Source organism: Mustela nigripes, chromosome 8 (genome assembly GCF_022355385.1).
Source record: "Mustela nigripes isolate SB6536 chromosome 8, MUSNIG.SB6536, whole genome shotgun sequence".
Taxonomy (NCBI): domain Eukaryota; kingdom Metazoa; phylum Chordata; class Mammalia; order Carnivora; family Mustelidae; genus Mustela; species Mustela nigripes.
The window spans coordinates 51,140,578-51,156,182 of record NC_081564.1 but is presented as its reverse complement, the minus strand read 5'-3'; the positions used below and the strand labels follow the sequence as shown (position 1 = coordinate 51,156,182).

Sequence of the window (15,605 nt, the reverse complement as noted above, 5' to 3'; positions counted from 1 at the left end):
TTGAAATTTTATGGTAGACATATCTGGTTTCTATTGCACTGACTAGCCAATCTCTTATTCTTATTTATACTTATATATTTTAAAATCATCAAAAAAGAACATAAAATAATGAGAGCCTATTCAATGGCAATGAGAATCACTAGCTATAGGAAATAGATGAGTTCATCAGTGTACCTTTTTCTTTCATTTTTTTTCTTTTTTCCAGCATTGTGATACATACAAGTTAATAATGGAAGTGCGAGACATGGGGGGCCAACCTTTTGGTTTATTTAATACAGGAACAATTACTATTTCACTTGAGGATGAAAATGACAATCCACCATATTTTACAGAAACTTCTGTGAGTATCTCTTTGGATTCATTTACCTCGGTTCTTTCACTTTTTCAAAAAAACACAAGGAATTTGGTAGTTCTGTGAGATTCCATATTTTGGTTTTAAGAGTGACCACTTACAGGTAACATGAAAAGAATATGATTTCTGAAAAAATAATTGAAGAACCAGTTTTTTCTAAATGCTAGGAAAAAACTACTCTCTTGGCTATCAAAGGGCTGCTTAGCCCTTGATGTTATTCATGTATTCACCAGTGTCTTGGATGCCAAGTTCTATTGTTGGATGCCTTGGGTTTAAGTTTATTTTATAGAGTGCAGGAAAAGAGGTCCTCTCTCTCTGATATCCTTTGTACTTCAACTTCCTAAGATGAAAAAGAGACTAGCTTTATATCCTCTGCTTTGCTGGGACAGCACTACATACAGTGTGGACCTCCCATTATCTATATGCAGATTCTCCCAGCATCATGTATGAGGGAACTTTCCCTTAGGAAGTACACAGTACAAGAAATATATATAGGAAGATACTTCAGGAAATGGCTCTTCTTTCCTGAACTTTTAATAAATAATAATTTTTTTCATTAATCTGTACCAGAGTACAAGTTAAAGAAAAGAAAACCTCCAGTGACAGGCACATTCATACAATATTTTATATGAATCCCTACACCTTGTAAAGATATGTTTATCCCATAGTTTAGAGAAAATGAAAAGTCAGTTAAGTAACTTGCTGACGATCTCATACATTTAGACCATGTAAGAGGAAAAACTGGGATTAGAATCAAGATCTATTGTACTCTAATGATTTTTCATCCTTCTATGAATTTATTTTACATTTCTAGAAGATTATGGTTTACTACTTTTTTAAAATCTTTTAATATAATATGCTTCTGTAATTGTATTTCTTTTTTGGAGGGAAGAGGAAAAAATGTGATTTAATTCCTCAAAAAAGGAAAAACTTTTTCCTTAAAATGTTTGCTAGGGAAATTAAATTGAATTAAAAACAATAATTGGCATAATAACAAGTCATCCAGTAATAATAAGAAATCAGTGTAGGTTATAATTATCTATAAATATTAAAGGCTTACTATGTTGATATAAACAGGGCAATTCAGAATAGATAAAATTCAGAATAGATAAAATCTGAGGGCTTGAGTGATTTCAGAGAAATTTAGAAGTTAAGAGATGAATTAGTATTTGAAGAATGGGTAAGATTTGAAAAAGCAGTTTAGTAAGGAAAGAAATAATCTATGCATGAATTTTTTAAGTCCTTTCCAATTTATGTTCACAAGTTCCTATATCACTTTATTTTCTTTTTCTTTAAATGTAAATTTTAAAGTAGAAAATCATGCTGTTAAAGCTATCAATTTATCATAACAAGAGGCAATTGTTTTAGTATTTTACAGAAGTAGAAGAAAACAGAATTGACGTTGAGATTTTACGAATGGCGGTACATGACCAGGACTTGCCAAACACTCCTCACTCAAAGGCTGTCTACAAGATCCTACAGGGAAATGAAAATGGAAACTTCAAAATTAGCACAGACCCCAATACAAATGAAGCAGTCTTGTGTGTTGTCAAGGTAAACAACAACAAAACAATCAAGCAATACTTTAAAAAATACTAATGTACACTTGGGCATTGATTTCTACATATCTATATCCTATATACTATATATATCTCCATAGTAATTTCTGTAAACATATGACTAGAGAATTGCAACGTAATGCTGAAATGATTTACATTTGTTTACTTACATTTTTTTTATTATTATTATTTAACCCTCATTTTTTTCTTAGAAGATGGGCATTGCAGGCAAAAAACACATTGTTCTATAGATGGAGAAAATCCAGGCAAAGAAATATTGTATTAGTAATCAAATATTGTTCTTAGAAGGAGTCTTAGGCAGCCACTTGATCTTTAATTTTATGGAACACAAGAAAGAAAGAAATGGAAGAATCACTACTGGACATCAAATCTCTTGTCTTTTCAATTGCTTTCATGCTCAGATTATACTTTTACTTCTCTATGCTGTATAACAGACTATTTATTAACTATTTAGCAACTATTGTCATTAATCCTCCTATATTTGAAGTAGCCAGCACATTGGGATTTTAAAAATACAGTCGCAATTAGTACCACCCAGAATGATAAACTAAATCTGGCTCCTTTCTCCCTTCCAGGTTCTAACCAGGGCTGACCCTGCTTAGCTTCTGAAATCAGATGAAATCAGGCATATTCAGGGAGGGATGACTAAAGACACAATTGGTTCCTTTCTGAGTCTTTCTATGTGTTGCCTTTCCTAACCTCTAACATATTTTCCCTGATGAATATCTTAGGGAGAGTGGATTTTCTTAAAAGCTACAGACACAAGTTGTACTTTCCTCTTGTGATTTTTAGAAAATGCCCCTTCATTATTATGTTGCTTATTCTTTTTCTCACTCTCTTTTTCTTTTTTTTTCCTGGAGTTTTTTGTTTGTTTGTTTGTTTGTTTATCATTTTGGGGGGGTCTAGACTTCTTTCTCTTGCTTTCCTTTTTATGTTATTTTGATGGATTTTAGTCTCTAATTGTTTAACCATTGTTTCAACATTCTTTCTTCTTATTCAGCTCAGGACTGAACACTTTGATTAGGAGCTACATAAACTCAAATATGATAATTTTTTTTAAAAAGCCCTAAAAATAATGTGCTTCCAAAAGATGCTGCTAGATAGTATCACTATAATTTTTACAGATACACTCAGAGTAACTGCTCCATTATAGCCAAATCTCATGTCCCAGTGGTCTAATTATCTTATATACTTCTTATACTCTTTATATACTTCTGTTGTCTCAGTTATCACTATTCTCCCACTAGATAAATTTGGGTTTAGTCACTTATTTTGTATTTCTATTAATATTTAAACTTGTAATGAAAAAAATAAAGTCAAGATCTTCCCGAAGAAAGGTGAGAAGAGAAATTGGTTAAATCATCAATAATTTTGCATTTGATAGCATTTCTCATTATAGGAAGTCAACCATTAGTATTAAAGTATATTAGCACCTGCTTTTGGTAACATTTTACACACAAAAATGATATTCCTTTTTGTGCTAAAATTTGGAATCCTAATTATAAGTCTTCTGTATAAAGTATTACAGATTGACTGATTAAAGTATGTTTATTAAACAGCCATTGAACTATGAAGTGAATCGCCAGGTTGTTTTGCAAGTTGGTGTCCTTAATGAAGCACAATTCACTAAAGCAGCAAATTCAAAAACTCCTACTATGTGCACTACAACTGTCACTGTTAAAATTAAAGACAGCGATGAGGGTCCTGAATGCCAACCGCCAGTGAAAGTTATTCAGAGTAAAGATGGCCTCCAAGTTGGACAAGAATTGCAGGGATACAAAGCATTGGATCCTGATACACGCAGTGGTGAAGGCTTAAGGTAAGGTATTCTTCAAAATGATATGTTTTGAGATTATGTCCAGCCTTTGGCTTGAGCATTTACGTTTGATTTTTTAAAATTAGGTATAAGAAGATAGGAGATGAAGATAACTGGTTTGAAATTAATGAACACACTGGTGACTTGAGAACTATAAAAGTACTAGACAGAGAATCAAAATTTGTAAAAAACGACCAATACAACGTTTCTGTGGTTGCAATGGATACAGGTAAGTGCAATTTTGTAGAAATAGAGGATATATTTTTAAGGAAATCTTGGGGTGAACTTTGTTTACTTTCATATCAAAATTCAATGCAAAACAGATTTGCATAGATTGCTCAATTTGTTGGAGACCACCCAATGTCAGCTCCAGTGCATCAGTAATGAAAACTAGGAGAGGACGAATGGCCAAAGACATGGTGGCATCCTCTAGGATCTCCATTGTTTTCAGGAGTACATACTTAGATAGTTATGGCTTGAGCTTCCTGAGAGGGTTTAGTCCTTCTAAAACAATTGGGTTCAAGGTAGATCTGTTTGAGCCTTTCTTAATGGAAGTATCCTATTTCCTAAGAAATGGTCAAATAATGACTACATCTTTTGCTCTGGTTTACAATCCTTCTCCAAGGTTAGTTAATTCTAGAACTTATCTAGTGAAGAAATGTCCTTCAAATGTCATAAAGTAGTCATTTCCAAATCCTTCTGAATGTACACTCCTCACAGTAGACAACTTTTGAATGTGGACCATTGCAATGTATCATACCCCAACAGTTTTGTTTGTTTGTTTTTCAATGCAAGTACCCGCCTTACTTAAGCTTTGATTGCTAAGGCATCTGCTTCAAAGATCCCTATCTGGAATAAACATTACCAAGCAGACAAGACAGTGATTCAGACCACATCCCAGTAGCCCTACCAGCCCAGGCTCCTTTGTTTTAGAGATCTTGATTTCAGTAACTGACCCCTGGGGCAGCTTGTTTTTTCACTTCCAAGCTCTTTAAATTTCTACTCTTAGGCTTTAAATTCACCACTGAAGACTGGACTCCAGAAACCCTCAACCCCCACTCTTGACCCCAATAAAAGGGGTATCCCAGGCCTGCTTTTTTTCTCCCTGATCCCCACATCCTCTCTGTGTGGCCCCAGAAGTGCCATGTAATTTCCAGGACTTGTAAGTACAGTAAAGCATTTTTTCCCCCAGAGTTTCCTGATAGTTGGGACACCTTGCAGTCATATAAGAACCACAAAGGCCAGTCTAGCCACAAGATTGGTTATGTGCAGGCTGAGACCCACACACAGCAACCTCCCTATATTTACTAGTATGTTTGTATACATGTGCTAGTAGGTTAACATATGCCTCACAAAAATGCACCAACACTTGAATAGTACTATTTCCATGTGCCAAAAATACTTATGTTTCAATATCTAAAAAAAAACTAAATGTAAGTGTCCTTGTAAATATCATCGCTTAACCACTTGCATACGAACCTCTCTTCCTCTTGATACCTCTCACAGAAACTACATTAAAACTACAGAACTACGTTAAAAGTTCTTTCAATACAGGTAGGAAAAAAAAAAACCCACTAAAGAATGCAGAAAACATTAGCTGAGAAATAATGTTGCCACCACTCTAAAACCCTGGATGATTTGCTGCTCCTATAGAAGGAGAAGTGAAAGCGGAGTGGTTCAAGAGCACGATTATGATGTCAAAGAAGGACTTCTGTTTACTCATTTATTTCACAAATGTTAATAGTCTAGTAAGTTCCAAGTACTAGGCAAGTTACTATAGAAATTAGAATTCAGAAGATAAGTCAAATTCTCACATGATATAAATGAAAGGATTACTGTATTCTCATAAGAGGTTCTTAGTATAACAACTTTCCCCATAAAAGATTGTATGGATATTATAAGTAGAAATCAGTTAAGAGCTGCCCCTCATTTCACAGAAATGAGAAGCTTAGTGATAGGAAAATGAAACATTATTTGAAGAGAAGGAAAATACAGACAATAGAAATAGAAGAAATTAACGTGGTCTTTTGTCGCTAAAAATATAAGGAGATGAAAGGCCAAATCTGAACTCTAAGAGTCTATGTCCCAGGCTCATGGATAATCTGTGTGTGCTCACAAAGAAGTAAAGACCCACATGGTGACATCAACATTTTTGTTTATTTTTGTAAACAAAATGAATATATACTTCCAAAGGGCCAGATATCTTAATAATTACTTTTATTTCCAGATGAAAGTTTAGTTTTGGTGCTCATAAATATTTCAGGATGATAACCTAGACATTCTTTTAGCTTTCTTTGAATCCAATTTATTTACTTCTGCTTCTTGTGTCAGTCTTCTTTGCCAAGCAGATTGGTTTCCGTGCTATCACTCTAGAAAGCACTGTTTCATGTACCCTCTGCCTAGTATAGCACTGCCCATCCTGTTTGAAATTCAGGTCACTTAACTGCTTCAGATGAATGACAGTGACATCTTCCATGATTGTTTCCACTCGTCTGTGTTCAGTTCTTCTTTTAATACCTCTTAAGTCTCCTTTCCCTGGGAATGATAGTTAATTATCACAAGTAATGTATCTTTTCTATAAAAAGGTATTTCACTGCTTCTCATTTATATTATGTTCCTCTAACTAGATTAATTGTGCTAATTAACACATCATCTTTAGTTTGCTGATTTTGAAGCTGTCACTTGTATTCAAATTTATCTACAAATTTCTGGCAGTATCAAAATGTTTATGTTCTATTGCAGATTTCTTATTAGAAGAGCTGTTAAAAAAAAGAAAAAAGAAAGAAGAGCTGTAGCTCTCTTTTATTTTTAGATATTATAAAATTTGTTTAGATAGAATAATTTTGGAAAATATATATGCAACAGTGGCCTTTTATAAAGTCATTTATTTAAAAATAACTTTTAATAAGTTAAATAAGCAAATAATCACTGAAATATACTATAAGATATGGCTTAAGTGTTATTTCAAAGTAAAATGGATTATATTTGCATATGATTTATAGTGGTCTTTATGATAAATGCTGAATTTATCTAATGCTTCAAATTTAGAAGCAAAAAACGAGAAACTGGATCAATTTTTCTGTTTATTTCAATTTTGAGAGCTTACGATTTATTGTAGTTTATTATCTTCTCACAAATGGGAAAATCTAGACATGTTTTTTGAACTTCATTATCTCTTAAACACAAATCATCGGTAATATTTTCATTAAAAATATTGAGACAAGGTGAAATGCTTTAAGCCAATAACAGTGGCCATCTGGAGATGAGTAATAGCTCCTATGGTCAAAAGCATATTTATTGAATTAGGGGAAAGGTGCAAACTTATTTTATGGTTTACTCAACAAAGTTTTTTGGAAAGTATAAAACAGTAATTGCATTATGTTCAAGGTGTTACTATGAAGTTATAAGTTAGCCAAGAAATGCTAGGCAGAGCATTAGGTTCTCAAGACGAATACAACTTAGCTCTGAGGATGATCATGTTTACAGTTCAGCCAGTGAGTCAATGATGAGCAAAGTGTTCTGAGAAATCAAAGGAGAATATCGCTGCCACTGTCTAGAAAAGTCACGGCAAGTTTCAAGAGGAGGAGATATCTGAGCGGATTCTTGGAAGATAACAAAGTATGATCAGGCAAAGAGAAAGAGAAAAATATTCCCAGAAGTGGCGACAGAATGTACCAAAGCAGACAGGGAAGGGTGCACCCAGTGGGTTTGTTGAGAAGCTTTACAAAGTTTGGGAAAAGAGTATGTGAGGAAATGAGTCAGAAGAGGAAGTCAAGGAAGTAACTGATGACCTAAAGTGAAGTCTTTGTATATGCAAGATGAACAAATGACTTCACAAAGTAAGCTGTAAGGAATCCATTTTATTTTCAGGTGGCTCTTCTGTAGTGACATTGCTCATCATGTCATACCTTTTCATTTTAAAAAGCACCTCAAGATAACATCTGATAGAGCCATCAAGCTTCAAGGAAGAGTGACATGTCACTATTTTGTATTTGTAGCAGTGGTATTTGGGATCCCAAAGTGTGTGAAATTCAAGTTCAGACAGCCACTAGAAAGCAGATGTCAGCGGTGTGTCACAGAGATGCCAAAAATAAGTTTTTAAGCAAAGAAATATCCTATTTTTTAATTTTTCATAGATGGCAGATCTTGCACGGGAACATTAGTAGTTCTTTTGGAAGACTTTAATGATCACCCACCACAAATTGATAAGGAAGTGACAATTTGTCAGCATGACAAGGATTACGCTGTGCTGGAACCTGTAGATGCTGATGGACCTGAGAATGGTCCACCTTTTCAATTCTTTCTGGATAATTCTGCCAACAAACTTTGGAATTTAGAAACAAAAGATGGTATGTAATTATGCTAAATCTTCTCATCGGTAGGAACTTAAGATGACTGATGGTTTTGACATTCACCTTAAGTTCATTATGATAAATAAACATTTATTTTAGGAAATTATTTTATTGATCCCCCCAAAAGGATAATACCTTGCTTTTAATTTTTCTTTTTTAAACTTCTCATTAGCTTTTATTGCACCTCCTTCCACATGGCTTCAAGCTACCAGGACACCAGCCCTTCTCCTCACTACACACACACTCAGACAATAGAAATAGAAGAAATTAACGTGGTCTTTTGTCGCTAAAAATATATGGAAATGAAATGCCAAATCTGAACTGTTAAGAGTCTATGTCTATTCTCTGATCTTCCCCTGAAGAATCTGGCCTTCATGATGACAGGCTGTTTTGGGAGCTTTCCCTTCCCCCAAAACTTTGCAGTAGGCGGGGCACAGCACATCAGTGATAGGAACAACTCCAGTCTTGTTTTTGGCAGCATTTACCGGTGTCCGCTCACTGACCAAGGTCCATAGTTTGTCAAGGTCGACAGCTGGGCAGAGGCTCCAGTTCCCGTCTAAGGAGTAATGCCTCACACTAACTTTTTTAAAGTGACCTGAGTCATATTTGTCAAAGTTGGTAATGTGGTGACGCCTGCTGCCCATGTCCCCCTGGCTTCCTGGGTGAATCCGGTGCTAGTCCATGTGGCTATGGCTGTGGCTCCCATGGCCCCAAAGTTTCTGGGTCTTCCTCAGTCTGAATGGGGTGTTGGCAGCCCAGAGAAAAGAGCAAAAGTATGTTTTTAAAGCAATAGATAATATATTTAGTGTCTAGTTCCAAATATCTTTTAAGAGAACACATCAATCCGTTTTAATATAGTATTTGAGTAATGTTAAGTATAGATTAGTCTAATATAAATATAGAGCAATAATAATTTATTTTTCTGGTTTTTCAAGAAATCAGAATCATTTTTAAGAAATAAAAAGCAGGAGTTGGGGGGGTGGTGCCTGGGTGGCTCAGTGGGTTAATCATCTGCCTTCAGCTCAGGTCATGGTCCCAGGGTCCTGGGATCCAGTCCCGCATCCAGCTCCCTGCTCAATGGGAAGCCTGCTTCTCCCTCTCCCTCTCCCACTCCCTCTGCTGTGCTCCCTCTCTTGCTGTGTCTCATTCTGTCAAATAAATAAATAAAACCTTAAAAAAAAAAAAAGAAATGAAGAAATAAAAAGTGGGGTGAGTCACCTGGGTAACTCAGTAGGTTAAGTGTAGGTGGGGCTTTTGATTTCAGTTCAGGTCATGTGTGCTGGACATGGAGTCAGCTTAGGATTCTCTCTCCCTCTCTCTCTGCCCCTCCTCTGTCTCTCCCTCTCAAAAAAAAAAAAAAAAAAAAAAAAAAAAGAACCACTAGAGTTTTTCCTTAAGCTAAATTCTGCACCTTTTCTCCCCCAGCCTACCCCAAGCATATCAAGTAAGATTAATATTGCAACTGAAAAGTTTCAACATATATTCCTTTTTTGCTCTAGGTAAAACTGCCATTCTCCGTCAGCAGCAAATTCTTGATTATAACTATTATACTGTGCCTCTCATAATAAAAGATAGGCATGGCTTAAATGCAAAACACATGTTAACAGTGAGAGTATGTGACTGTACAACGCCATCAGACTGTAAAATGAATATAAAAAATGTGAGAGATGTTAAGCCAAATGTAATACTTGGAAGATGGGCTATTCTTGCCATGGTGTTGGGTTCTGCATTGCTGTTATGTAAGTATAATTATCTAGAATGTGTTAGTTGAAGGCTTATCTAATATTTAAAAATATATATGGTGGTTCTTTATTTAATGACCTTTTATAGCCTTTGGTAAATGTGTCCTTTTAAAAATCTTGTGTGTACTATATGACTGGGGGTTTTGATACAGAAGAAACATATCAGTAAGAGCAGGTTAAATTTAAACTAATTTTCAGAGCTGTACCCTTAGTTCTTCCAAGAAGAAGGTATGAGACCCAGGATAGATCGTTTCCTTTCTTTCAAGCTCATTTTTCCACAAGTAAAATAAAGAGGTTGGTTAAGATTCCCTCCCATACAAAACATAGTCTTTTAACCAGCCAAGTTTATGCACAGGAAGAATTAGTGAAGAGTACTTCCAAAAGTCGCTTAGATGTTTATGCTCGCTGTTATTAATAAAGGTATTTAACATACATCTGAAGAAGACTCCAGTGAGGGGTGCCTGCCGGCTCAGTCAAAGGTACACATAACACTTGATCTCAGGATTGTGAGTTAGAGCCCCACGTTAGGTGTAGAATTACTTAAAATAAATAAACTTGAAAAAGAAAGAAAATTGGAATTATAAAAAGAAAAAAAAAAAGACTCTCGTTAGTGGAAAATGGTCACGGTGAGCCACTGAGGAAAAGTAATGCATGCAAAGAATGTTGAGATTTTGCATTCTGAAAACTTTTTTTCAAGATGCAAAAGTGATGGAAATCATTGCCCACCCTTCTCTCATCTCTCCTTCCCACTCGCCCTCCCTCTAGCCTTCCTTCCTTTTTTAGTCATTTATTGGACTACAAAACCTATTTGCATTTATAGGCTTTCCACGTAGTCTTTACTGTGTCCTAATTCATTGACTTGAGTTGCAGGTTAGATTGGACATGCCCCTTAGCACAGTGATTACAATTTCAAAAGTGGCCACAGATTTTAAGTAACTGCCTTTCATGTTTGTATTTATGCCTAATGCCCTTTGAGTGTGTTCTGTATGGATTTGAATTATCGGTAATACTAGCTTAAATTTCAATCAAAGGGAGTTACTATTTCAGTGTGGAGGAAAGAAGAGAAACATTTAAGTTAGTTCTGGAGTTGGGAAGAGACCTGTTAACAAACTATGCTCAGTTCATCCTTCTTACTTTTAACTGATTTCTTTCTCATTTAGCCTAATAATAGTCTTAGTCAGACAGAGATGGTCTATATACTCTGTTTTAAATTTCATAACCCAAAGGGATCTTAATTTATGGAACAAATTCTGTAAAGTTCTGTGAAGAAACTTTTAAAATATCATGATTTAAGTGACCATGAGAGACTACGGACTCTGAAAAACAACCTGAGGGTTTTGAAGGGGCGGGGGGTGGGAGGTTGGGGGAGCCAGATGGTGGGTATTAAGGAGGGCTTTTATTGCATGGAGCACTGGGTGTGGTGCAAAAAGAATGAATTCTGTTACACTGAAAAGAAATTTAAAAAAAAAGATATGCACCAGCAAGAAAATAAATACTATTTTACTTAAATACTTTTTTATTTTTTAGGTGTTCTGTTTGCTTGTTTCTGTGTTACTGCTAAGAGAACAGTAAAGAAGTGTTTTCCAGATGTAGCCCAACAAAATTTAATTGTGTCAAACACTGAAGGACCTGGAGAAGAAGTGATGGTAAATTAGATTTCACTTTGGTATGAATTGTATGGTGATCCAATGATAACAGCTGAGTATTACATAATGATAGTAATAATAATGACAACTAATGTTTATTGAGCACTTACTATGTCAAGCAGAACTCCATGTGCTTTGCATGCATTAACTCATTTTTTAAAACGATTTTATTTATTTTTTTGAGAGAGAGAGTGAAAGAGAGAGAGCATGAGCAGTGAGGAGGGGCAGGAGAGGGAGAATCAGACTCTTTGCTGAACCAGGAGCACATGAGCCTCAATCTCAGAGCCCTGAGATCATGACCTGTGCCAAAGGCAGGTGCTTAACCAACTGAGCCACCAGGCATTCCTGGATTAACTCGTTTAACTTTATAATTCTATTGTATTACTTTCATAGTGTAAGGGCCTATTTAGCCAGAGCGATTCCATCCAGTTAAACAGTGATTTTGTTGTTTATGCAGTAAAACTTAAACTAACCACCCCCCCACCGCCACCCGGGGAACTTACTTAAAGCAAGTCCCGGAAACCAGTAGAATATGGTCAACCAGTCCCTGATAACAGAGCCCAAATACAAGAGTGGGTCAGGTCAGGTGGAGATAACAGAGCCCGAATGCAGGAATGAGTCAAGCCAGGTGGAGACATCCAATCAGTGGGGTGTAAATACTGTCTCCCCAGCTACCAAGGAGTGTGGGCCCCACCTTTTGGACGCCAATTCTGACCAAGGTGATAGGCTAGTTCAAATAGCTACTATGGGGTGAATTGTAATTCAATTGACCACCCGTGAGTGACCTAGCATGACTGTGCAGCTTTCTCTGTGTGTTGCAATCTCATTGGCCACCTGTGTGTGACCAGGCTCAACCACATGGCCTTTGCTCTATAAGAGTTAGTCTGTAAGGCAGGCAGGGGTCGCCCTCCCTGTAAGAGGCAGCCCCGAATGGTCGGTTTGGTTCTTGATGCTTGGTGCGAAATAAAGCTTTGCTTGACCTTTGCTTTGTATCAGTCTCGCTCCTTTGATCACTATCATTGGGGGACCTATCGATAGACTCCAAAGAATCATAAACTCGTGGTTCCTTGACTTAAAACCAAATCTTCAATAGTATTCTTTTCCCTTTGTGCATGTCTGTGTTCAAATTTCACCTTACCCAACCTGAGTGTGGCCTCATCTAAATTTAACTAAATACATATGTGATGACCTCTTTTTAAACAAGATCACATTCTAAGGCACTGAGGGTTCGGACTTCAATATAATCAATTTTGATGGGAAAGAAAAATGAAAAGAAATTGTTAGTTTCAATTTGACTCACTCATTTTATAACTCTAACTTTACTTTTAGGAAGCAAATATTAGACTCCCCACACAGACATCCAATATTTGTGACACAAGCATGTCTGTTGGAACTCTTGGTGGCCAAGGAGTCAAAACACAGCAAAGCTTTGAGATGGTAAAAGGTGGCTACACTTTGGATTCCAGCAAAGGCGGTGGACATCAGACCTTGGAATCTGTCAAGGGAGCAGGACAGGGAGTAATGGAGGCTGGAAGATACACTTATACCGACTGGCACAGCTTCACCCAACCTCGGCTTGGTGAGGTGAGTGCCAATGTCTTTGAGTTCATATTCCATGAAAGTTAAAAACGATTTTACTTTTTTTTTTTTTTAAAGATTTTATTTATTTATTTGAGAAAGAGATAGTAAGAGAGAGCACAAGTGGGGAGGAGAGGGTGAAGCAGGCTCCCAGCTGAGCAAGGAGCCCAGCATGGGGCTCGATCCCAGGACCCTGGGATCATGACCTGGGTGGAAGGCAACCGTTTAACCCACTGATACACCCAGAGGCCCCTAAAAACGATTTTAAATCAAGATTTCCCAAAAGTTTTCCTCCTCAGGCACCTGGAACTCATCACCTTTTAAGTTCTTTAATTATCATATATATGGATTTAAGGCCCAAGCCCAAACAGAAAAATGATCCTTTCAAGTCTAACTTTTAAAATAAGGTTTACAAAACTGCTCAACTATCTAGGAGGGGCTTATATATACGTATTTAGGAAGTACAAGAGGACCAGTAGCTTCTTCCCTAAAAATTACCAGGAAAATCATTTGGAGTCAAAGATTTGTATAGAATGATACATGGATCATAAATTATAAACATTTTTTAGTATACTGAATCCTCTGTGTGGTCATAAAGGCCTGGCTATCAACATCAACCAGACAGGCTGTCAAGCTTTTATTTTGGGTTTTAGTTCCTTGTTTTAGGTTCAGATACTGGTTAATATTTATCCAGTTGAATATATTCCATAATTGTATATAAATGGAAGAATCATAGCCTATATGGGTTCCCCAAATATGTGAAGACCTACAAAGAGATGTTGGAACTATACAGTTCTTATGTTCAAATGGGAAATCATAAGTTAGTTTTGTGATATGCATGTATCTTTAATTTTCATAAATGTGTTCGCTAGGAGCATTTATATATCTGCTATATTTTCAGAATGAATATAATACAGACCAATCATGTGCATTTTTTATATGTAGGAATCCATTAGAGGACACACTCTGATTAAAAATTAAACAGTAAAAGGTAAATCAAAGACATTATTTTTATGCTAATATGTTTAGGTGTCTTTAAAAAAATAATAAAATGTGCTCTTTTTTGATACAGAAGGTGTACCTGTGTGGACAAGACGAGGAGCATAAACATTCTGAAGACTATGTGCGTTCGTATAACTACGAAGGGAAAGGGTCTATGGCAGGCTCTGTAGGCTGCTGCAGTGATCGGCAGGACGAAGAAGGGCTTGAGTTTCTAGATCACCTGGAACCCAAATTTAGGACGCTAGCAAAGACATGTGTCAAGAAATAAATGTGTAGAAACATCTACAAATGCATATGTAGGAGTTTGTTGAATGTAAATTGATAGCAGCATCTGCTAATATTTTGTTTATTGGAAGTAAACTTTGAGTCAGGTATAGATAAGGATGCTATAAATACAAGGCTCCCTGAAATTCTCCTCGTCTCGCGTGACTTCCATATTCTCTAGAAAGAAAAGTTTCATGTGTTAATTTTCTTTTCTATGCATGTATATATCGCCCTTTTCAGGACTCTACCAATGTGGTTCTTGCATCTTCTATTTGAAAACTTATGTTACTCTCTATGCTACGAAAGTGTGCGGTGGGAGAGCTGGGTATTGTCGAGGCTAATAAAAAATGCATTTTAATTTGAGATGAAAATTAAATATTTTCCTTCAAAATTCTGGGGAGATTGTTCTTAGAAACACTGTCTTTGGTGCCAGAGAATTGATTTCTCTACCTGAGTGGCTGTGTATTGAAGGACTTTCGTATTCTTTGGTACAGTCTTCAGTTTGGGAAATAAGTACTCATTTCTCACTACACTTTTCACACTGCGGAGATGTTCTCAGCACTCTCGCTTTCAGGAGTCTTCAGCGCTTGGTCCTTGGATCTCTGACCATACGAATCCATATTCAGGTTCCTACAGCTTCTAGGTTTGTTGGAAAGGCATGGACCAGAACAAGCCCATAATAATGTGAGCCAGAGATTTTATAAGGATCAGATGGGAGAATTTCCAAGAAAGAATTGCAACCTTGATGCCCATGGTGTGACTTAGACTCACAAATAGGTTTTGTTTGCCCACCGGGATGTATTATTACCTTTTTAAAATATAAATACCTTGACAAGAGCATGCACTGTCTAGTTTGGCAGAGGCTGGCCATCTTCAAGCATTTGTAAAACCAGCCTGGCAGGCATTAGATTTGCAAGCCTGACACACGGTGCTTAGCCTTTTAAATATGGTAAAAATGGAATGAGGATCCATATTGGAATTTAACACTCTGCCTACCTTGGTAATTACTTTAAGAAAATGGAAAATCAGAAATACTGAATTTCTAGCATGTAAATGTTAAAACATGGAAATTTATGAAAGCAACACTCAACCAAACATTTGTTCAATGATGGATAAATGAATGAACACATGAGTTAATAAATTATTTTGAATGTGTAACATTTTAATAGGCTATTATATTGTATTAATTTAGAAAGCAGTTATATATTTAAATAATATTTTAATAGTCTTTTGTGCCAAACTCTCTAAATTTGCAGACAATAGCAGCATATAT

General features: G+C 36.1%; 1 protein-coding gene across 1 annotated transcript in view; it reads left to right on the top strand.

The window, feature by feature from the left end:
* The window catches only part of DSC1 (desmocollin 1), a 31,336-nt gene extending 15,934 nt beyond the window's left edge, over positions 1 to 15,402 (top strand). Inside the window, exons 8-16 of the mRNA XM_059410044.1 lie at positions 206 to 340; positions 1,721 to 1,906; positions 3,492 to 3,751; positions 3,835 to 3,977; positions 7,885 to 8,097; positions 9,600 to 9,839; positions 11,370 to 11,488; positions 12,818 to 13,072; positions 14,139 to 15,402. Coding sequence (XP_059266027.1) covers positions 206 to 340; positions 1,721 to 1,906; positions 3,492 to 3,751; positions 3,835 to 3,977; positions 7,885 to 8,097; positions 9,600 to 9,839; positions 11,370 to 11,488; positions 12,818 to 13,072; positions 14,139 to 14,336 — 1,749 coding nt within the window. The 3' untranslated portion in view covers positions 14,337 to 15,402. The remainder of the gene's footprint in view (positions 1 to 205; positions 341 to 1,720; positions 1,907 to 3,491; positions 3,752 to 3,834; positions 3,978 to 7,884; positions 8,098 to 9,599; positions 9,840 to 11,369; positions 11,489 to 12,817; positions 13,073 to 14,138) is intronic.
* Positions 15,403 to 15,605: the final 203 nt, after the last annotated feature.